Source organism: Balearica regulorum, chromosome 1 (genome assembly GCF_011004875.1).
Source record: "Balearica regulorum gibbericeps isolate bBalReg1 chromosome 1, bBalReg1.pri, whole genome shotgun sequence".
NCBI lineage: Eukaryota > Metazoa > Chordata > Aves > Gruiformes > Gruidae > Balearica > Balearica regulorum.
The window spans coordinates 37865613-37888728 of NC_046184.1; the positions used below are offsets into that span (position 1 = coordinate 37865613).

Consider the following 23116-nt stretch of genomic DNA (forward strand, 5'->3'; position numbering starts at 1 on the left):
TAGTGCTACACCTGAGATTGTGTTTGTTTTGGGTATGCATACAACTCAGAGGTTGACTGCTTGGCTTCTTTTCCATATTCTTCTGCGTAAACCTGTTGCTCTTGCAAAGTGGTAGCTGACCCCGCAGGATTAGTTTTATGATGCATCTAGAATTTTGAGTGCACTGAATTACACTTTTCACAACAGCTGTGCCATGAAAAGTTGATGTATTGGATAGTACTTGTTACATAAAATACTTCCTGAGTATTAGAAATAGGGATTAATGTGATAGATTATTGTGGGGGAGTGTTTTGGATTACTTATCAAGTAATACTTGTAGTACTTATATAATAATTTGCCTGAACAAAGTGTTTCTCAGAGCAGTGATATCTTATTTCTGTAGTACTGCAGTAACTTTGGAAGGTGGGATTAGATCAGCTCAAACTGAGGCGGCATGCAGTCACCCGAAGGAAGGATGCTGCTGTTTGTGACGACAACAGTCAGAACAGCCTGTTCTCCGTCTACAGTCCCTGTCAGTCAGTCATGACATCAGAAATTGTTCCCTCTGCTCATTTGCAGCTATTAATGGCTACCTGATCAGTGGTAAAGTTTGATTAATCTAGTAGTTCCCTGAAAAACCGGAAAAGTGAGGCTTTTATCTAGTCACCCTGGGATTGTTGTGGTTAAATGAGGCGAGGTGCTGATTTCTGCATAGGTGCAGGAAGAGTGTGAAACTGAACTCACCCTGCTCCAGCCCAGCATGTTCCTGGGGCAGGGCAAGTGTTGGCCGGGGAGGGAGGAGTAGGGTGCACGGCCCAGCTGAGCAAAGGGCTCAGCCCACAGGGCTGAGTAGTCACGCACTTTGCTGTAAGGCATTGTCAGCATCCAGGGTATAACCTGGGAGTTCATTGCGTTAACTGGGAATTTGCGAGGAAGCTGGCTGTACAGGCGGTGCTGCCAAAAGCCACGCATGAAGGAGTGAGGTGTGAGAAGTGCACCTGGGTGCATTCGTGTTTCACAAATCCTTTAGATACTTCTGAACCAATGACAGATCCTGCTCCGATTCCTGCAGGTAGTGAAAAGCCATGGCATCTACGGCAAATGTTGGACAATCAAGATGTAAGGGTTTATTTGCATGTATAAGCTCACAGCAGGGATGGCTATGTGAGCGGCATAACCATATTACCATGTCATTACAATCTTTAATCTTTCTCTAGCAAGCTTGTGGATGTGGAAACAGCCTGAGAGAAGAAGTTGTGCAATTAGATTGTATGCATCTTTCACACTTGTCTAGCTTAGCACCATCTCCTCTTTTATCCCTCTGGGGATTACACTTCAGTTCAAGTAACTGTGCTGTTCTTTTTCCTAATGAAATGCCCTTTTTTTTTTTTTTTTTTTTTTTTCCAACCATTGTGAACTTGTAGGAGGGTTAATGGGGCTTCACTGAAAATGCCCAACAGGGTACGTGGCCATTAAGTAACACAGATGCGTTTTTATCTCCGAATATGGCATGTGCTAAACATTCTTTAGTTGAGTTAGTCTTTGAAGGAAAGATTTCCTGGATATTGAAGATCAAATGGAGGATAACAGCTGCTTGGGATAATTAGTGCTAGGAATAGACTGATTTATGGAGCATCAGGCGTGCTAGCAGCTATGTTTCTGCAGCTTTGTGAGATAAGCCTGACATTTAAAAACAAGATGCTAGAAAAGTGGGCTGTGAACTTAGTCTGCTTGGATCAATAGTCCTGCTTATAATTCCGTGCTGGAGCAGCTCTGGAGGAAGAGTTAAATGAAAACTTTACATTTTAAAATGCTTTTCTCCTTGAAGCTATTAATAACCTAAATTTGACTTTCTGAGCAGTAAATGAGCGCTCCTCACTTACCCTTGAAATTTGCCAAGGAAGTCAAGCCCATGTTCCATCTCCATGTTACATCATCTTACTAAACACTTTCTAAAATGAAAGTGACACAGACCTATCATTTATATCTCTTTCTTGGTAAAAATTGGAAATTTCTTTCTATGTTTTGCCAGCAGTGAAACAGCTTCTAAATTTAGTTCCCTATAAATTATAGTTACCTCTCTAAAATCACAGCAACCTGGTACTGATCAATATGTTTTTACTGCCATCCATATAATACATATGGCCAAAATACAGAGCATGAACAGGTTTTGGTTCTTGGGTTGGATTAGGCATCATTGATAGCTAACAGTTTCATGTGGAGTTTGTTGTTTGTTTGGTTTGGGTTGGGTTTTTTTCTCCAATATGTTATGCTAATTTCTTATCTCATCCAGTGGTCACTGGAGCAGTAGCTATTGGGCTGAAGGAAAAATAATTACCCAGTAACACTAAAAGAAGCCAGAATGAGGAGGTAATCATGTACATAGCTGATCTTTTTTTTTAAAAAAATACTAATCTGAGAAATATTAATAATATTTATAGTAATGCCTAGAGAGGCCCAATGAAGTCAGGAACCTAATGAGCTGGTCGCTGAACAAACACATGGTACAAAGCTCTGAAAAACAAACTTTTAATGAGACAAGACTACTTGAAGGCTGGTAGAGAAGCACATGTTCAGAGGAGTGAAGTGCGTTGTCCCAAGCTACACAGTAGTAAATAAACCATCAGAGCTTTGCTGTTACCAAAACTCATGTTTGCCTGGTGGTGTACATGTTCAAAATCAATTTTAAAGGCTTAAAGGCTTCAGTACTAAATGAGCCTTTGATAAATTGTAAACATATTCCGTTCAATGTAAGAGTGGGTTATGAACTGAAATTTTGTCATTTAACTGTTGAATAAAAAAGCTTGGAGTGGTAATGTTATCGTAACTGATACCTATTTTTCCATCTTCATCTTAGAAACTTCAGCAAAAAAACTATCTCTGTCAGACTTGCTTAAATGACTAACGTACATACTTTTTTTTTAGGAAGGGGAGGTGGTAGTTTGAGGTTCCTTTGCTTTGTTAGCCACTTCCTTTTCCAACACTCACAGAATGTGCTCTGTGCAGCTATGGCCAACATGGGAGATGAAGGGAATTATGTGGTCTGGAGGACTAGGGGTTGCAATAGCTTCACCTACATGCAAAATTTCCTGGGAAAATTTCCATTTCTTCACAGAACTAGCGGGATCTGCAAATGGAAACCAATGTATATGTGATCAAAGAACTTGAGTGGTGGTGGTGGACTTCTGTATTGACTGATCGAGATTTGTGGTTCCAAGAGCTCTTTGGCTTATATGAGCTTCTCTTGGAGTGAACCCCATTCCCATCCCCAGCCCCAGAAAGGGTTTTGTTTCCGCTCCTGCGTAGCAGAGCTCTGTCCATGGAGGCCATGTGTACTAGGAGAGGGTTGATCCGTGCTGGAAGCAGGACTCCTTATCCTTGGGCAGTGCAGGAACAACCTGTCTCTTTGCTATGTGTCTAATGAAAGCCGTGCATAACCTGAGCCTAGTCTTTGATGGATGTCCTTTGCATTACTGCAAATAATAAACATATAAAAACTTCCATGTATAAACATGGTCCCATTCCCATAGTGCTTCCCGGCCCAAAGCAAAGGTGTTTTGTGGTTAGTAATTTTTCTAACTTTGACAATTACTTTTTAATCTAAGATCTTTGAAAGTGTTCTGTCTGGATAAATCTTGTCTTGGGGACATAAGATGGTTTTGCTTTCGTTAATTGTGTTGAGAGGATTAAAATCTTGCTGTTTCTAAAATAGCAGTTCAGACCAATGAAGTTGGTGATCCACACTGTAAAATTCAATTTCTATGCTAGGCGCTAAGCAAATAATCAGATCCTAATAAAGGAAGAGCAGCTCAGTTTTAGAGCTGGGACCCTGCAATCTGCTATGACCTCCATTCTTCTGCAAATATTATCTTAAGTGTACCTGCAAATCATACCTGTCAGAATTCTTTTTTCATATATTGCATTAGTTTTTCTGCTGACTTGGTGATTTGTTTTTTTAAAATGACCGTGTAGCATTTAAGCAGGATTCTGGGTTGTGAATACTGGCCAAGACATGCATTTACTTCATATTACTTAGCAAGGTTAGGGAACATTTCTTAATTTTTATAATCATGCTTTTCAGCAATGTTTTTATGTAGGCCTCTCCAACAGTCTTTCTTCTTAGTATGTTCCTTACCAAAATAATATTTTTAATTCTATGTTTCAGTAGAGGCAGTTCATGTCTCTGACCAAAAAAAAAAAAAAAAAGGACATTTGCTCTCTGAGACCTCATTTCAATTCATTACTTTGTATTTAATTTAAAAGGTCTTCTCTATATATTTTATCAAGCACGTAAGCGTTGCTATGACTCTTATTCCAGCTGTTAACTCTAGACTTTATGCTACTGGTTACTGCAGTAGTTAAAATATATTGTTACTTTAGCAGTCCTTGCATGGCATGTCTTTTACCTTGCTTATGACATGCAACTATCTGCTTAATGTAGTTGCGTATGATCTGCTTTACTCTTATAGTTGGCACATGAAGGCAATAAGTAAAATAAATTGACTCCCTGTTTTTCCCCACCTCCCCCCCATTTCTTGTATTTTCTTCATCAGGACAACACAGATGACTGAGCTCCTCAAGTGGCAATTATAACTTTAGAGTTTGTTTATACAGTTGAACCAAATTAGAAAAAAATAATAAGAAACTTGGATGCTCTTGTTGAATTCTGCCCTCCCCTGCAATTTCATATGAGAAGATCTATCCACTTATTTATCTATTGTTTTTTTCTGATAAAGAGCTTGTGGCAAGTATTTAGGACATAGAAAGCTTCTGTAAACTCTTTTTTTTTTTTTTTTTTTTTTTTTTTTTTCCCCCCTGGGTATACTTTTGCCCTTTTGGACGACAACATACATATGTCCAAAGAATTAAATGTAGCAGTGGGCTTCAGCTTGTGATTAACAAACCTATATTCTAGTGTTTGGATGTAGGTGTTTGCATGAGTGCTAGGTGCCTGTGCTTCCCTTGTGGTCATCGTAGGTCTCGTCAATGTCTTGCTCTCATTGATTTAATATCCAAAGCTCCTCACAACTTTTTCTTCTCTTTTGTCACATCCTTTCATTTCTACTCAGTATTCAAGGTTAGCTCATGCCTCCTACCTCCATCCCACACTTAACATTTTAAAACAAGCACCTTCTCAATTTCTCTCCATGTCGGTATTTTCTTGTAGGTGTTTAGACATGCTGAACTTGAAGTGATGATTAAAACTAATCCCTCAGCCCTCTTGTTGACCTTATGCTACTTCATTGTCCTCTTTCACGTGTGTCCCTTGGTACTTATCTTTGCCCTGAAGCCTACAGAAACACAATTGCAGCTCTTATATTAAGACTACTGACCACCATGCTTTCCAGTATCATCTCACTGTCTCCCTTTGCTCCTCTGTATCCCAATGTGTTTTCTCTTCTTTCTTTCAAAGCAGGCAGTCTGGTTTTTTGCTGTGCTTGTACAGCACCTACTACAATAATGCTGCAGCCCAGAATTAGGATTTATGGGCACTGCAGCGAATACAAAAAGCTGTAATAGAATATCAGGCTTACTCAGTTGTGCAAGTTTGTTTTCCTCTATTACTGGCATAATAAGGGGAACTAACTTAGTCCTGGCTTGTGATCAAGCAATGTTATATTTAAGGCCCTTTTTGTTTCCCACATGGATAGTTTTGAGTTATATCTCTGCCTTGTCCTTTCAGTGCAGCCCTTGAACCCTACATTAACCTAAAGGTTTCAACATTGCGTCTGTTTTGTAATGTCAGAGTAGATTTTTTTTTTTTGCTCTTGAAATATTTGAGGTGCCTTTGATCTGTGGCATACAGTGTTTAAAAAACATGACTTGGTTTCTACTTTTCAGGAATTCTTTCAATTCTCTCCTGTTAAGCTCTAGGAACAGTCACTTCCCAGTGATGGGCCTGGGGTGAAATAGGCCATCATCTGTACTCAGCCCATTGGCACTGGTTGGTGTCACTTGTGTGCTCAGGGTTGCTGCGTTATCAGCAAATGTAATTCTTTCATCCTCAAAGCCTAGGAACTCCAGATGCTGCAGAATACTAGCTTTTAATTGGTGTGATGGTAAATTGGTGACACAGTGAGGAGAGTTAATAATTTGTGATGTAAAGCATTTGAATATTAATATATTCCTGCCTTTCAGTGTGACTGTGTGTAGGGACAGGTTTAAGAAAAGCTTGTAGCTTACTGCTGAGTGGTTTGTTAAAGAACTTGGGAAAATAGGGTCATTATACTCTCCTGGATTGTGCGTGGGTCTGGGAGACAAGTACAAGTGGTTCTGCTGTTGCTGCCTTAGCCCTGGTACTGTTCAGATGGCAAGTCTTTTTGCATCTCCCCATTCATGGAAACAGCTACATCCTCACAAACAGAGAGAGGTTATAGGCAGGTTGAAGGGGGTTACAGGCACGTCTGTACTTCTGTTTTAGCAACCTGTGATGCTTTTGAGGGCTTTCATATTCTCACCCACGTGATCCTATTGCATAAGCGTCTTGTGCCACTCTGAGAACAACCTACGAATTGAGGGACTGCAGTCAGCCTTACCTGTACTGATTCACTGCCTGTGAATGTGGTGTGTCCCTAGATGGGAAACTGGTCATCACAGCTCCATCCTGTTGTGTTGTAAGCTGCTAGAAACTGCTTTCACAACTGGTTTACAGATGCCTTCATTACAGATGTATGATATTTCAAGTGTTTGCACTGATGCTGGAAAAGTTTGGCATACTTCTCAGAGTGTATCTTATCTACCAAAATTTCAAGAAGCAATATGATTATGAATATTATTCAACTTGTTAATACACTTACTAAGTCTAACTGTCCATCACTCCAAAAAGATAAATTACAACACAGATTTGTGGGTAGGTGATGTTGGGGTGAAGGAGACCTGTCTCTATGAAAGGAACCTTCTCTCTTTCTCTACCTTTAGGACAGGATTGATGACAATGTATGCACATGTGTAGTACAGAACAAAGGAGTGGATAGTGTGTATGGGAGGGAAGGGGGAGAATGGAAAAAAACCAAAAAACCAAAGCGAAACACCAACCCAAAACTAAAGATCATAATGAAGAATCTTGAGTCTGAAGTTCTCTCTTGGCCAAATCCTGATTGTGGTAATCTGGAGGTTCATGTAGTGTATACACAGTTGTGAGCTTCCTATAGGAGTAAGAGTCTTGCAGATTAATTCCCTGTTAAAAGGAAGACACTACACTAAGCAGTGCTATTTTAATTATGTTCTCTAGATCAGTCCTCAATAGATATGGCTAAACAACATGCAGGCAATATTCTCTATCAGAATCTTAGCTATAAACAAGGCCCCGTGGCCAAAGAGCACGCTTTAAAAAGAGAATACCCTAGATCCTCTCTAGTTTGTCTTAAATCCTCCAAGAACAAATGGGCTGTTTTAGGGTTTCCTTCAAGAGTAGGTGCTGTTAAAGAGTACTTACGGTGTTGTCAGTTTTTGGAAGGGGAAATAAATAAGAAGGCTAAATGCCTGGAGTCTAAAGGAAGAGGAAGCATAGAATGAGAATTAAGCATGTTTGGATTTGTTTCTTGGCTCTGCTGCACACTTCCTGAGACTAATCATTTAAATCTTGGTTCTCTGTTTCTGAAAATCATAGATGTTATTTCCTGTCCATTGTGTAGTTTATATTTGTGCTGAATACCTTTTTAGGCAAGGATTGGCTCTGCTTTTTTTGTCTGTGATATGTAATATAGAACACAGTGAGGTCCTGACCTCTTTTGTGACATTTATGTACGAAGTGATACAAATGATGACTAATGCAATGGAAAGTTTAAAATATTTGTGCTGTGTTGATGAGACTGTGGCCTGTCAACACACTGCACCATTTTCCTGATTCCTTGTTGAAAGTCCATAAAATGAACCTTTTCTAGGCACAAATACAGTAGCAAAACTTCATTTTTGTATTGGTTCTGGAACCATCCTTTGTCCAGAAAAGACAACCCTGGATGAGTTGTCTGAGAGCAGAGACCAGCTTGGTGGCAGAACTGAATCTCTTAGTCTGAAATCATGTTTTTCCTTCTGTATAACACAGATCTGTCCACTCTTACCAGTAGACTCCCTCTTCATGTGCTCACGCAACTGTGGATATGCAAAACAGTGCTACAGGCTCTGTGCGTGGTGGTCCACACAATAGTTAAAGCTACCTGGTAGATCAGAGCATCTGCTCGCCTGCAGTGTGTGAGGTAGAAAATCAGTAATAGAGCCTGTAGAGCAGGACTGGCAATGCAGGAGGGGATGCTCTACTTGAAGGCTGAGGTGGGAGGAGTGTTGGACTGTGCCACTTTGAGGGCTTTCATGTTCAAGGACATGCACTGTAGCATCACCTGTGCCCTTCAATGTCAAAGACCCAATGAGCCAGAGGCCTCTTTTTCAAGCTGTAAGAGGTGGCTCCATCTTGTGCGTTGGAGGAGTGTGAAACTCCAGGTGGGTCATGCTTGTTTTTAGGCTTTTAGGATCAAGCAGAAGGAAATGGGGCAGGGGGGATGTTTAATAATAGAACACATATAGAACTGGGTAGGGTAGGAATTTTATGCTCCAGTGATGAAGATGGGTTAATGGGCTAAATGTATTTAAAATAGTTCTGCCTCCTGGGAGAATCTCAAACTGCCTTATCCTTTCTTCCTTCCAAAGTGGACATATTTCATTCCATGTGTTTTCTCTTAAACACTGCAATTTGAAAGTGAAATCTTTTCACTTTTGAAGTTCATGATGAACTAGAATGCACATCAGAACATGTGTTGGTACAGATTTAAAACTTCTTGATTGTTAACTTCTGTAGAGCTATTTGAAGTCAAGTGGTAATGGGGTTACATTTTCTGCTTATATTTAGTGGGCTTTTAAAGGTAGCGTACAGAACTCTGGGGCTTAGCAAACAATGGCCTATGATGTGGTCAATCCAATAGGTTTTGCCTTGTGGTTGCAATAAATTTTTCCCCTCGTCTTGTTGATATATACATGCTTTCTGATATTTGCTGTATCAGCACCTGGTGTAGTGAAGCTGCCTAAATGTCATTTCTAAAATACTTTGGGATGAAACATATTACAATATTATCATACAATATATTTATTACAATATTTTTTATGGGTATGTGTTGCTTTAAGTATTTTTGTTAACACAGATGTCTAGAAGTGTGGCAAGCATGCTTTGTCCCCAAACTCTCACCATTTTACTGGGATATTGTGATGCAAATCAGAATTACAGGAGGTTTGTTCACTTTTGCATGAAATAAAGGGGAGGATATGGAGCTCATGAAATACAGTGATGCAGCTGAAGATGTCTTACCATTTAGTCTTTTGGTTACGTTCAGTCGCCTTTGCACGCATCAGAAGAGAACCAGTGAACTGTGCGTTCCAGTCATCCTGGGTTTGGGTAGTTAAAGCTCCATGCAAACAAACACGTCCTTTTGTCAGCAAGATCGGTTTGTGGCCCTGTTTCTGCTGTTGTTCCTGTTGCTGCCCCATCTGCTTGTGCTCATTCTCCCTTTCTAGCTGCCTGTCTCTTACCTCCTTGTAAGAGACCACACCTCTCCAGTGCAGACAGAGAGAATTGGGCTGATGAACAGGGAGGTTTAAGGTAAATGGAGTTGGTTTCTCTTATGTCAAAACCTGGTGGTGATTGTAGGACCAATCACCATAAGGCCGATTGTAGCAATCGAGCAAGTTACACATGTGAACTGGTATTTCTTACAAAGTATGCTCTGGCCTTTAAAAGGCATGCTTAGCAGCTGCTGGTGGTAAGACTGCAAAGAGATACCAAATGAGGAGGTAAGGTTTTTGCAGAAAGTGATTCTGTTGTGTGGGAGGGAATAAATGAACTACGGGGAGCGGGGTAAAGCAACGTCTCAGGTTGATTATTACAAAATATTTGGAGCTGAAATGTCTGGGCTAGCCACAATGTTTTGAATTTTTTAATTTTTTTTTTCCCCAAATCCTTTCTTAGTGTTATCGGTCTTGTCAGTAATTGCAGGTGAGGACTTCTGGACATGGCCAGACCTCTCTGCAGTTGGTGATCAAACTAGATTCATGATAGCTGGTGACATCTTTGAGTTCAAATTTGTTGCATTTTCACAAACTTGAAACTATGGTGATTTGTCTGTGAGCTGCGCTATTCCATATACTTTGAAATTTTCCCGTCGTTGAAGACTATTTGCAACTTAACGGTGGGGAATATGGCAAATTTATACAAGCTGCTGACGTGCAGTGTCATGCTTAGATGTTTGCAAGTCCAGGGAGTGGTGCAGAACATGTCTTGCAGCAGGCAAATTAGAGGCTTTGCCTGATCAGTAGTTAAAACCCAATGCCATCCACTTTTCTAAAAGCTAAGCTTTTGCCCTTAAGATATGGATATGTATGTTTAATGGGAGGCTTATCCGTGTCTCTAAAATCTATTTGTGCTAATAATCCAGTGAGTCATCAAACCCATTAGTATGGCTTGGCTTCTTCATTTTGTCTCCTGAAGTTAATTTTTTGCCTTTTCTTCTTAAGATTAAGAAGAAATTAATGTGTTACTTGGCTGGTATGTGGGAAAGCTTCCTTAATGGTATGCTGGTCCTTAAAAGTAGCTGTGTCCCAAGTCACAGAATGATTGTCCTGATTGTTTTCAGTTTTCTTATACAGTGACAAGATGACAAGTAGGAGAAATAGCAGTAATGAGGACACTGAATTCTCATTTTGAGAGCTGGTTATCCTCATCAATGAAATACTGACGTCTGTCTTTGAGCTGATTTGTAATTGTTTAAAAATCAAAGGTAACATATGATTATGTTCAGTTTAGTGGGATGACTCACTGTATGGAAAACAAGTAGTTCCTGAAACTGCCTATGGCTCTTGAATCTTTGAGTAACGGCACGTGCTGTTGGGTTAGCCAGTCTTGAAATGATCCAAGAACGATGTGGTGCTATTTGTATATGGTGCTCAAGGAAGAGGAGAATAATATTAGAGAGATTATACTGTTATTTCTGTATTTAAATGTTTCTGTTACAATCCCATTGGTACAATCTGTACACCTAGGGAGATTAATTCATTTCAAATTTGACGCTTTAACCACTAAATCATCATCTCCAGCTGGCACTGAAATAAAGTGATTTGCATCATCTACCTCAGCAGGGAAGTGTCACCTTTGTTAAAAAAAGGAACCACCAACACACAGACTTAATTATCTATTCAGAGTGCAAGCTAGCAGCTCAAATCTAGTGATTTTTCTCCAAAACAGAAAGAGATATTTAAAGAGGCATGATGAAAATCATACTTCTCTGAAAAATTAACAGTAACTTCTAAAGATAGCTATATCTGATCTAAAACATAAAAGGCTTGCTTCTGTGTCTTATATTGTGTGTATTTTATGTAATTGGCTTTGCTGCTTATCTGTTGCCAGTTTCTCCTATCTTTGTCACATGGCTGATAAAAACCACCTTTTTAATAAAGGAGCAAACTGTTGTTTCAAAGCTACAGATGTTGGCAGGTAGACTCAGACTTCTGGTCTTTGAGCCCAGCTAATGTGGTGTGATAAATCTGTTCTCCTTCCACAGAAACACCAAGTGGTTTAGATTGTAAAAGCTGTCATTATTTCATATACTTTTCCTTCTTGTCATTCAAACCACTAGTTTGAAATTTTGTATCAAACCCTTTTAAGATGCTGTTAGGTCAAATAACAGCACTGGAAAGCCATCTAATAAAATGCTGTTGAATAACTTCTTTTTTTAGTGCATGGCACGTCATTAGTAATAATTGCAGTTGCAGTTTAGATTCACAGAAAAAGCTGTTGTTTTAGTGCAGGATGTTCAAAGTCTCTGTGCTGGAGAGTCAGAAACACAGAAATTGCACAGCCTGCTTGCTCTTGCTGCTGTTGGGGCTGTCCCTGAGCAGCCCTGGCCGTGGGACCTGACCCCAGCCCAGGCTGGCGTGGAGATACTGTTACATCCATTGCTCTCCCCTTGCTCCGTGGTCTGGTAGCATTTGTGGGACTCCTTCCCAGCACAGATTTTTGAAAGGGGCAGCAGGACTATCTGTACCTGGCCAGCTGTAGGCAAGAATCTAACGTGAGAAGTCTTGTTGCTGGATGTTTAGCTCGTTTTGGCAGGAATGTCGATATTGCCCCCTGTTAACAGGTGTCAGGTGAGACATGTCGGTATTGCATGGGTTGGGTGAGCTCTGTGCAGCCTTGGGGCTGGGCTGCTGTCCTGAGCCCTTTGCTGCTGCTGAGCCGCCTGGGCTCCCTTTATTCCTAACCGGAGCTGCTGCTCCCCTTCCTCTGCTGCATCCCAGGTGGTGCTGGAGGAGGAGGAGAGGCTGTTGGTTTATTCAGGCAGTGATGCTAGGATTGTGGGCGGGAGCAACTCTTTTTTTTTTTTTTCTCCTCTCTCTCCCCCTTTTTTTTTTCTTTCTTTCTTTCTCCTCTCCTTGTCCTCTCTCTTCTCTCCCGCACCTCGACTTTGCTGTCTCTGCACTGCAGATCCCTGCTAGCTCTGCGAGCCGCTGCCGCGCAGCCCGGCCGAGGCCCCCCCACCCCGCCATGTCCCCGGCCCCGCCGCCCTAGGACGAGCTTTCGGGTACCGCAGGCAGCGAGCTCCCGGCGGGGCGGCGGGCCGGGGCTGCCATGCGGCAGGACAGGCTGACGGGCTCGCTGCGGCGCGGCGGGCGATGCCTGAAGCGGCAGAGCTCGGGCGGCGGCGTGGGCACCATCCTCAGCAACGTCCTCAAGAAGCGCAGCTGCATCTCCCGGACGGCGCCGCGCCTGCTCTGCACCTTGGAGCCAGGTAACCCGCTTCCCCCCCCCGGCTGGGCGGCCAGCCGGCGGCTGCAATCCCCTAAGCAGCTTAGCGGGGAGAAGGGGGAGCGCCCGGAGCCCGGGCCGCCTCCTCCTCGCGGGGACGGCTCGGCGAGGAGGACGCGGCCGGAGGGCGATGAGGGCCGCGGGTAGGCGCGGCGGGGCAGGGCTGCGCGCCGGGGGCGGTGGCGGCCGGCACCGGCCCGAGACAAATGGCCGCGCCTCGTCCGCCGCCGCGGTGCGGGCAGCCTCGGCGGGGCCCGGCCTGCGCGAGGCGCCGTGGTCGCGGCCTGAGGCGCGGCGTGGGGGTGCGGAGCGCGGCGGCAGAGGCGGTGCGGATCCTACCCGGGCTGGGCCGGCCTCGGAGCGGGGCCTGCGAGGTCGCCCCGGGCTGAGGAACGGGAGGAGGCACCAGAGGCGGGTGCGAGGCAGCCCCGGCGAGGGAGCCAGGCTGGCCCCAGGCGGGAGGCCGAGTGTCCGCGGGCCCTGTGGGAGCTCCCCGGGGGGCTCCTCCTGCTCTCCCCACCCGGCGGATCCGGCTCTGCTCTTTAGCTCTCCCGTCTCCTTTCCCCATTCCTCCCGCCCGGCGTCGCCGCCTCGCAACGGCTTTTGTGCCGTTTGACTGTGCCCGGTCCCTGCTGCTTCCCTCCCCTCTCCCCCGGGCCGCGGTGCCGCTCCTGTCCGCAAGCCTCTCCCGGTCACCCTTGCAGGGCCGAGCCACCGAGGCCCTGCGTTCTCCCCTCAGCCTCACCAGGTCTTTCCCGCTAAAGCTGCTAACTCTTGGCTTGCTGGAGCGCACTCCTCCCGCCCAGCCTTTGTCTGCGGTAGGGTGTTGTCTAAATTCGTAACCGTGCCTTTCGGAAGGGGAAAGGCATCAGCTCTGCAGCTTTTTTGGTCCCGAAGCAGGATCCAGAATCTTTTAAGGGCCAAGTGATCAGACAACAATGTGTGTTTGCTCCATGGCAATGGGCTCTCAGCAGATGCACTGACAGGTGATCATTATTGAATACTAAATTCTTAGTTACCTGCCATCAAAATTTTGGATTTTTTTTTTTTTTTGGTGAAGTATTGGAAATTTAAATTCAATTTGCAGTGTCAGAGCTGTTAATTATAGATAAAACATTATTGAGCTGTTCTCTAGTCCTAGACATTTGCAAAACATGCAAGCTTGAGCTCTACTAAAATAATGAGAGCGCAATGCATAGAAATGTGTAAGGTTCAGGTTCCCATTGTACTAGCTGTGTGTGCATCAGGCACACAGTGCTGACTGCCTCTGTGTTTGAGGTGGGTTTCAGATGCTATTATTAATAAGGTCTCAGATATGGTATAGGTTTATGGGGTTGCTGTTACCAGAGAGATTTCCTGACTTGTAATTCTCACAGCCCCCTGCTTCTACAGTAATCTTCTAATATCCCAGGTAATGATGTTATCTGGATAGTGACATTCTTTTACTTACATTCCCACAAAGACCAGGGGAAATGATCTGAGACATGAATGATCTAACCATGAATGCCATAGTCTTAAAGTTAGGAAATCCCACTGGGTTGGGGTTTCCATATTGTTCATATGTAAGTACGTACAGTAACATCATTCAGGATGCATGCTTTCAGAGAGTGATGGAGACAGACACAGTGTCTGTATCAGCTGTCTGTATTGAGAAGTTTCTGTAGATTGCAGATTTTAGGTGTGCTTTGGTACATCCCAGTGAGCTCTGGCTCCTGGCAAAAGTGATTTCATGCAGAGTTGCTCAGGGTGTTACTTTTATTTCCCATTTTGCAGATGAAAATCTGCATTTAGAGATAAATTACAGGGCAAGGCTAAGAATCTTCCTGAAACAGCAAGCGACAATAAGGTGGTAGTTTACGTTGCCTTTTTTTTTTTCCCCAAGTTTGGACTCCCACTGCACACAAAGCTGCTTTAGGCTTTTTTCCTCATTTGTTTTCAATAAAATATTTATTTGCTTTCCATGGGAGAGGTTTCAACAACTGCTTTTAAGTACAGCCAAGAACCTAGTGATGTGCTGCGTAAGTTTGAAGCTATAGCTCCTGTACGTGCATCAGAACAGATCATCTTCATACACTTTTTCTGGTTTAGTATTTCTTAAAAAATCCCAGACTTTGCCCCATCCTTTTGTTTAACGTTGCTGAGGAGTGGGGATTTGGTTCCTTAACCCAGGTACTTGGCTGACCACAACATTTTTCTCCTGTCTTGTGGCTCATCATGTGATCCTGTGCTACATTTTGGTCATGCAGTGCAAGACTGCTAGGGTTTGGGAATCCTAGGGGTATAATCTTCCCTCTTACAGCCTTTTTTTTGTTAGGAGTCATAGTGTGTTTTACATGGGAAAGCTAACAGGACTGAGTTTTGTGGGGTTTTCCTCTTTTTTTTTTTTCTTTTCTTAAATATCTTTTCCGTATTGGTTTCAGGTGACCTGGTTGCAAGGGTGTTGAACATGCTATATTTTGGTATTCTCTTACCCTTCAGAAATTTGACTTGTGCCAAACAGCTGTACCTTTGATTAGGTAGTTAATTCATATGTGTTCCCAAAACATTCCTGCATACATGGGCTAATATGTTTTTGAAGTATGAAGTATCCATTGAAAGTTTATGACCTGGAGGTGATACTTAATGTGTCAAATGACACTAGAGCCTGGCTGGCTTGATGTAAAAGGGCTGAGTTGTACTGACTGTACTTACAGTCCCCAAGAGTAGGAACTAGGCTGTCCATGCGGAGGAGCTGTGTAAAAAAGTTCTCATAAGGCCCTAAGGGTCAAAAAAGCAAAGAGCATGTATTTATGTAATGGAGAGGAATGTGGCCTGGAGATAGAGGATGGACAAAAAAGGGGAAATCCAGTGAAAATGGTTGTAGAAGGTCTGTGGAAGGGCTGGATAGGTGTGGGGTACTGAGGGGGGAAGAAGGTATCAGGGAATCTAAGTTAGTTTGTTGGGAGAAGGCAACTGGATGCAGAATTAAAGGGATTGGCTGGTAAGACATAGCACACAATGGAAGTGTAAGGGACGAAAGATGGTATGTGGAAGGAGGTCCTGGAGAAAGGCTGGTGATGATCCAGGCAAGAGTGGACAGGATGAAAATGACAGAACTGAGTGCAAGAAAAGAAGTATGTGCAGGGATGGGAGATTTGTTAGGAGAAGCGAAACGATGGATGTAGGAAGGTTTGGGAAGAAGAAGAGTGCAGAAACCGCACCTAGCAAGATGATTCTTGTGCCAGAAACAAGTAACAGGCAGTGAGGTGCTGCTCCCAGCTTGCTGGTTGCCTTCGTGCAGATGCCCCAAGAAGTTCCTGGGTGGGTATAGCCTTTCCTTGCTCTGTCTGTAGTGTTCATGTTGCAGCTTCTTTTTACTTGCTTACTTGCTGTATTTCTGTTGAACAAGGTTGTAATTTTTTGGTTTTGGGAAATGTAAAGTCTTTAAAGTGGGACAGAAATGAGGAACCATTCCTGTATGGTCTATGGCTCACTTCCCATGACTCTTCCCCTCTCCTGTCATAAAACCATCACAGAACTTGATTTTGGCAATATTTCTAACTGGGAACAAATAAGGGGATGCAGGCTCCATGGCTTCTACAAGAGGCTACAGTTCATGCCCTGACTGAGAGGTTCCTCGCCATGCTGAAGAGAGAGTACCATGTGGTCTGGTGTTACCATGGGATGTTATTCTCATTTCTAATAATTTTCACACCTGTCTTAATTGTCTGCCATGATTTAATAAACTTTTGTAGATGGAGATTCAAGGGTCTCATTTCAGTCTCATTTAATCAAGAGAGACAGCTATCAGGGCCCCTGTGTGACCTCTGTGTTCATGATGTTCATGTGGTTTTATCTTACTGTGCTTGATCTTTTGCAGACTTGGCCATCTTTTCTTGCACCTGTCTTATGAAATTCATAAGACAGAGAAGTTGTTACTGGGATCTTTAAGTCTTAGAAAACTGTGAAGTGATTAATATTTGGCTGCTGAGTTGGAAATGAATACATGATTATTTTGGAAGGTGTCTTAGCTACAAGGCAGTATTAGATAACAAGTCAACATCTATTACCTTAACAAAAGGAGTTCTTGGTCATGATATCTTTTTATATGTATTAGGATTTTCCAGTACATACCACAAGATTGCTTGGGAATGAGACTCACTTTTTTGCATTTACAGCAAACGTGATACAATTTCATCTTAGGAGGTTACTGGCATTGTTACATTGATTTGAATTATTATGGAAAGACTTATCTATTAGGAGTCCCTGCTGAGTGCCATGGAGTTATGGGGAAGAATACTAATAACAGTTACTTCCAGGAATAACTGTTAATCCTTAAATGTTTTCAAGGCATTTCTGTTATGGTTTGAAGCTTTTATTTTTCTAGATCTGACAAGCATGCTTTTTTAAATCTGAAGCAAGGAAATGAAAGCACTGATCTCAGTGATGCAATTCTAAAATGCTAAAATTCTAAACAATACTGGGGTTTGTGTGAATGATCTTTCTTTCTCTTCCCTCTCCACCACCAAAGGGAAAAGAAAAAAGCCTTGAAGGAGAAGTCTTTGTCTTTAAATATATATTTATCAGGCAGTAAGGCTTTTGAATTACTTATCACCACTTCAGTATGCAAACTCTGAAAGACATTTTACATTCCATAACTAGCAAATGCCACTACATTTTGGGTTTGTCAGACTCGCAGGCTTAGTCTTCTGAAGCACTGAGTATTACTGGTGAGTTGATTAGCATGGATTTTGTATACTTAAAACCTTGCAGGATTAAAATCTGTTTGGGTTTGGTTTTTTTTTTTAATATATATGTGTGTGTGTGTGTGTATGGCTATTAAAATAAATATTAAAAATGTTTGGCTTGATATTCTAAAAGACAAGAAGCTATACGTAACATATTTTAAAATATGGAGCAATACATCGTACTAAATTATGGAGGAAAAATAAAGAAAGACTTTATTCTTCGTGCCAGAAGACTTGAGGGAGGGGATGCGCCGCGGTCTTCAGCACCTCGGCTCTGGACAGCGGCGCTTGAAGGCCCAAAGACTTGTACCTACAAAATGGGGGATATAAAGCGAATTTAAACTGTTACTATTCCTCGTGTTATGGCATAATCAAGTGCCATAATCAGCATCTAGTGTAGACCAAACTTCAGATCATAGTATTTTATGTAATATTCTGTATTATAGACTATTTGCAGGCATGCTTTATAACAATTAAAATAATTTGCTCCTATGGCCAAAACAAAATCTAAGCTTAAATGAAAATACTGACCAAATGTGCTTTACGTTCTGAGGAACTATAAAAAAATTGATATTTTGAGCAATAAAATAATTTTAGTACCCCAAGTTAGAAATGAGTATTGAGTGATTTAATGCCAAGAAGTTGAAATGGAAAGAAACTCTTTGTGTGTGTCTCTGGTTTTTTCTGTGGATGCATATGATAGTTTGCAATGTACAAATATAGTTTGTAGAATAGTGAAGTACGTGATTTTTAGTGAAATAAATTGTGCCAAACAACATTGTTAATGTGAAGAGGGTATTACTGCATTTTAAAAACTTGTCCATGTACTTCTTAACATGTGCCTTGAATCCACTATGAAGACAAGAATTCACAGAAACAGGTTGAAATGTAGTTGTTGAAACCTGTAGCTGAAATCTTGTGTTCTTATTTCAGTTGTGGGGGTTTTTTCCCCTTCTGAGCTAAATGAAAATAATGATTGTTATTCTTTCTTTCCTTTTTTTTTTTTTTTTTCCTAGGTGTTGATACAAAACTGAAATTCACTCTTGAACCATCTTTAGGTCAAAATGGTTTTCAGCAGGTAATTTGATTCATTTTTCTCTTGAGTTTATGAAGGACTGGATTCTCTTCAATGAAGGTACTTGCCCTAGTTCAAAAGTGCATCTGTCATCATAATATCAGCATATTATTTGCAATTGCATCAAGAGCTGTTCCATTAGTATTTGGAAAATGCAATAGGCCTTCATTGTTTACTCAGATATCTCATATGTCTTTATGTCCTAGAATATTACATTTTTGTTACATCATTAAGTAATGAATCTATGTTTTCCCTGTGAGTGGATTAAGCAGTTAAACTCTGAAATGTGTGCAGTAAAATGAAATGAATGTGCCTGTCTGCAGTGTTGCAAATGTTTCCATACTGTTACATTAAACTAATGGTGGATTTTTGGATGCTTTTACTTTTAGTGGCATGATGCACTCAAAGCAGTGGCCAGATTGCCGACAGGCATACCGAAAGAATGGCGGAGAAAGGTAGGTAGACCTGCATGCTTTGTGGGACATAATGCCTGTGAGTTTCTCAGGAGAGAGGTGAATGACATCGGTATTATCAGTGGTTTTTAACAAATATTTGTAAGTTTTAAGCTTAAGTTGTACTGAGGATTTTTCCTAGTTTACATTCTTCAGTGATATTCTCACAGGCAGCTGGAGAGACTGAGGAGACAGGTCAAGATGGTGTTTTCAATAGTCGGGGTCTTTCCGCTTGCAGCTTAGGTAACTTATTCTGGTGCAGATGTTATTGATTCATTCTGTCAGTCTCAAAGAATTGCAGTGGTGAAGCTGCCCCCGCAGCTGAAGACGAACTGAAAGGAGAGCAAATCTCCAGTGTAGGCTGTCATACGTATGAAGGTGAAGTTGATAGATGCTAGTGCTGACAAGAATGTTCACAGAAACGTTTGATGGGGGGAAGGTAGATTGCTTATATTAGGGAAGTTCAGAGTCAGGAGTGATGTAGAATGGTAGAGTGTGCCATTAATGGGAAATTGCGCAGAGGTAGTTTTGTAGGAAAGGGTCCAGTGGGATTTTACTGAACTTACTTTATTGCTTTCTTTAGCAACACTTCCCGAGTCTAAAATAAGGCATGTCTATTCATCTTTTCTATAAAACTAAGTCAGTCACATGATCTCGGCTTTAAAAATGTAATTTTAATAAAAAGAATATTTTAAAGGTTTATAAAATACATGTAGTTCCATATATTTTTGATGCATCAGATCTTTTTGCTATCTTCTTGCTATCTTTCCAAACCGAACTGTTTCCTTCTCCCTGATTTGTAAAGAGGAACAGAAGACTTACTGTGGTATCACTTTCCTCACACCACTATGATCGTGTTTTTAATCTACAACTCTGGTGAATCATTGCATCCATCTAACAGCCTTTTTTCCTTCCTGAAATGTTCTTTTCCCACACTCCAGTAAGTCTCAGACACTTTTCTGTGGTATGTGAGTGGCAGAACCGCAGAATGGTTGAGGTTGGAAAGGATCTCTGGAGCTAATCTGGTCTAACCCTGCTGCTTAAGTAGGGCCACCTACAGCCAATTGCCCACGACCACGTCCAGATGGCTTTTTAATATCTCCAAGGAAGGAGACTCCACAACCTCTCTGGGTAATCTGTGCTAGTGCTTGGTCATCCTCACAGTAAAAAAGTGTTTCCTGATGTTCAGACAGAACGTCCTATGTTTCAGTTAGTGCTCTTGTCTCTGGTCCTGTCACTGGGCACCACTGAGAAGAGCCTGGCTCTGTCCTCTTTGTACCTTCCCTTCAGATATTTATACAAATTGATAAGATCCTCCATGAGCGTTCTCTTCTCCAGGCTGAACAGTCCCAGCTCTCAGCATTTCCTCATAGGAGAGATGCTCCACTCCCTTAATCCTCTCAGTGGCCCCTTGTTGGACTCTTTTCAGTAGCTCTGCATCTCTCTTGCACTGGGGAGCCCAGGACTGGACCCAGCACTCCAGGTGTGTCTCACCAGGGCTGAGCAGAGAAGAAGGATTGCCTCCTTTGACCTGCTGGCAGTGCTCGGCCTGATGCAGCCCAGGAGGCTGTTGGCCACCTTTGCCACAAGAGCACATTGCTGCCTCATGGTCAAGTTGGTGTCCACCAGGACCCCCAGCTCCTTCTCTGCCAAGCTGTTTTGCAGCTGCTTGGTCCCTGGCATATACTGGTGCCTGGGGTTGTTCCTTCCCAGGTGCAGGACTTTGCACTTCTCCTTGTTGAATTTCATGAGGTTTTTGTCAGCCCATTTCTCCTGCCTGTCAAGGTGCCCTCAGGCTTATCGGTCACTCTTCCCAGTTTCGTGTCATCAGCAGACTTGCTGAGGGTATGTTCTGCCACATCATCCAACTCAAATCTCTGTCTTTTCCTTCTCATTCTGCCATTCTCTGTGTTTGCTCACAGGTGACCACGTGATGCTAACCAAAGAAGTAGTGTTAAGAAAAGGGTCTTTTCACTGCTATTCCCTGGTTTCCCAATGATTTTAAGATTGATACCAAAATAAAGGAAGCATTTTGTTTCAGCAGCATGCTGACTGCCTCCTTTGCTGGCAGCAGAAGGAGCAGGGTGGCATCTGCATTATTGCTGTGGCACGTGACATTTATTTTCTGGGGCTGGCAGAGATAAAGAATCCAGTCAAACAACATCAGTAGGATGTCGGCAGTGCCAAAGGCTGCTGGGAGGCAGAACAGCGGCATTCCTCTACATGGGTAGCTTTGCAAAAGTGTGGGAAGGGACATTTAAATGCAGAAAACATGAGATACTGGGAGCTGCCCATAAATTCCTTCATCATGCAACTAACTATCTAAGTGTTTAAATCTGTGGGAAGTGTCTGAATTGCTTTTCTCACTTCAATGAGTTAATGGCTGATATAAAACTCGACCAATTTGCTTTCATGATTTCTTTCAATTTCCTTTCCAATAGAGATCCTGACTTGTTGTCATTGTATGGTCTTTCATAGTTCAGAAACTTTTCAGTGTTTAATAAAGGTCCAGCCTCTGTTTTAGATACACGTGCCTAAATCTGTTCTGGTAATTATTAGGCTTTAAAAATAGTCAGAATGTTTGTTTTCAGAACTCCCTGTAGCACCAACAGTTTAGGAAGCCCTCTTGTAAGAGTCAGTTACTCTGATCCAAGTGACACTTTCAGGTCAATCCCAAATGCTTGATACTGGACACTATTTCTTCTGCAAAGCTGATCAGAAGAGGCCTCTGGGAGAGAGAAGCACCACTAGATTTCTTTGGTGGGGGTTTCCAGGAGACAGATCCATGGTGGAGTTTGAGGAAAGCCTGCAGTGGTATTACCTTTTTATAAAACTCCTTGCTGGTTATGAGGTTAAAGGGCTGAACTGACCAGGAGAGTCCTTGCAGGAGGATGGGCTTCCACCTTGGAGGGCCCCTGTGGATTCAGTTTCTGACAACGGACTTGCATCTTTGTAAGCAGTTCACAGATCTGGACTCTTAATGCTAACTATTTCCTTCCTTTCTGTTTTAGGAAGTCAGGTATTACTTTAATTGTGCAAAAATTGTTTTAGATATAGTTCTGCGTATTTTAAGTCTAACAGCAGATCTTGTATGGGTGAAGCTCATGGGGTCCATTTAATGATATATATGAAAACTGTTAATATTTTATCTGAGAAATAATTAATTTTATTGACTTGCTTTGTGTACTTGTGTAGGTTTGGCTGACCCTAGCTGATCAGTACTTGCACAGTATAGCCATTGACTGGGATAAAACCATGCGTTTCACATTCAATGAAAGAAGCAATCCTGATGATGACTCTATGGGCATCCAGATAGTAAAGGTAGCCAACTAATTTGTTAGTTTATTTTAATTTCTTAATGAAAAGTGATTTTTTTTTTTAATAGATGGAATTTTGGTCTATTTTGTTTTCTGCAACTGTTTGGGCAAAAATTATACCTTAATTCCCTTTGGGCCACCAAAATGATTTCTTTGGCTTCTTTGATCCTTCTTCTGCACTAGTCTGGTTGTTGTTAGCTGGGAAAAAATTGCCTATAGTCTATTTACCTACTTAAGAAGTAAACCTCTCTTTACTAACCTTAACTAGAGTACGTGGAGCAAAATATTTTGTGTTCCTGATTATTACAGTTGTCATCTGTACTTGGTAATTTGAGCCTTTAGATATAACTCATGAAATATTAACAACTGTAGTACATGTTTTGCCCCCCACTTATAAATCGCTTAAATCTCAAGGACACTGTTTCTGGGTTGGTTTTTTTTTTTAATGTTTTGAAAACTGAGTTGCCTGGCAGGTATTTTTGTAATTCAATAAAAACCGTTGCTCTTGTTTGTTCAATTAAGCAGCTGTTATGTCTTGCCTTTTTGAAATGTAGATATCTGTTAATACATTCTGTGACAACTTCATATGAACATTTTTTTAGGTAACTTGTTTGCTTAAGAGCTCGCTGAACCTATTTCTCTTCAGTAAGCTAAAGGTTTACAGATCAAAAAAGAAACACTGTCATCAACTTTGGGAGTGTGTACTGGGAGGGTAGAGGTGGAAGGAAAACTGGGACAGGCAGGAGAACTAAACAGGGAAGGAAAATGCACTTTTTCTTTGT

At 41.9% G+C, this 23116-nt stretch overlaps 1 protein-coding gene across 5 annotated transcripts in view; it reads left to right on the forward strand.

Annotated features, from left to right (window-relative positions):
• TBC1D30 (TBC1 domain family member 30) overlaps nucleotides 1-23116 on the forward strand; it is a 57008-nt gene that overhangs the window by 13073 nt on the left and 20819 nt on the right. For 3 of the 5 annotated variants that reach the window (XM_075745793.1, XM_075745783.1, XM_075745822.1), the window contains 3 exons: nucleotides 18507-18568; nucleotides 18955-19020; nucleotides 22213-22338. In XM_075745793.1, the coding sequence (XP_075601908.1) occupies nucleotides 18507-18568; nucleotides 18955-19020; nucleotides 22213-22338 (254 nt within the window). Of the gene's footprint in view, nucleotides 1-12359; nucleotides 12747-18506; nucleotides 18569-18954; nucleotides 19021-22212; nucleotides 22339-23116 lie in introns of those variants that run through there. The other 2 variants (XM_075745803.1, XM_075745812.1) reach the window with 1 other exon arrangement.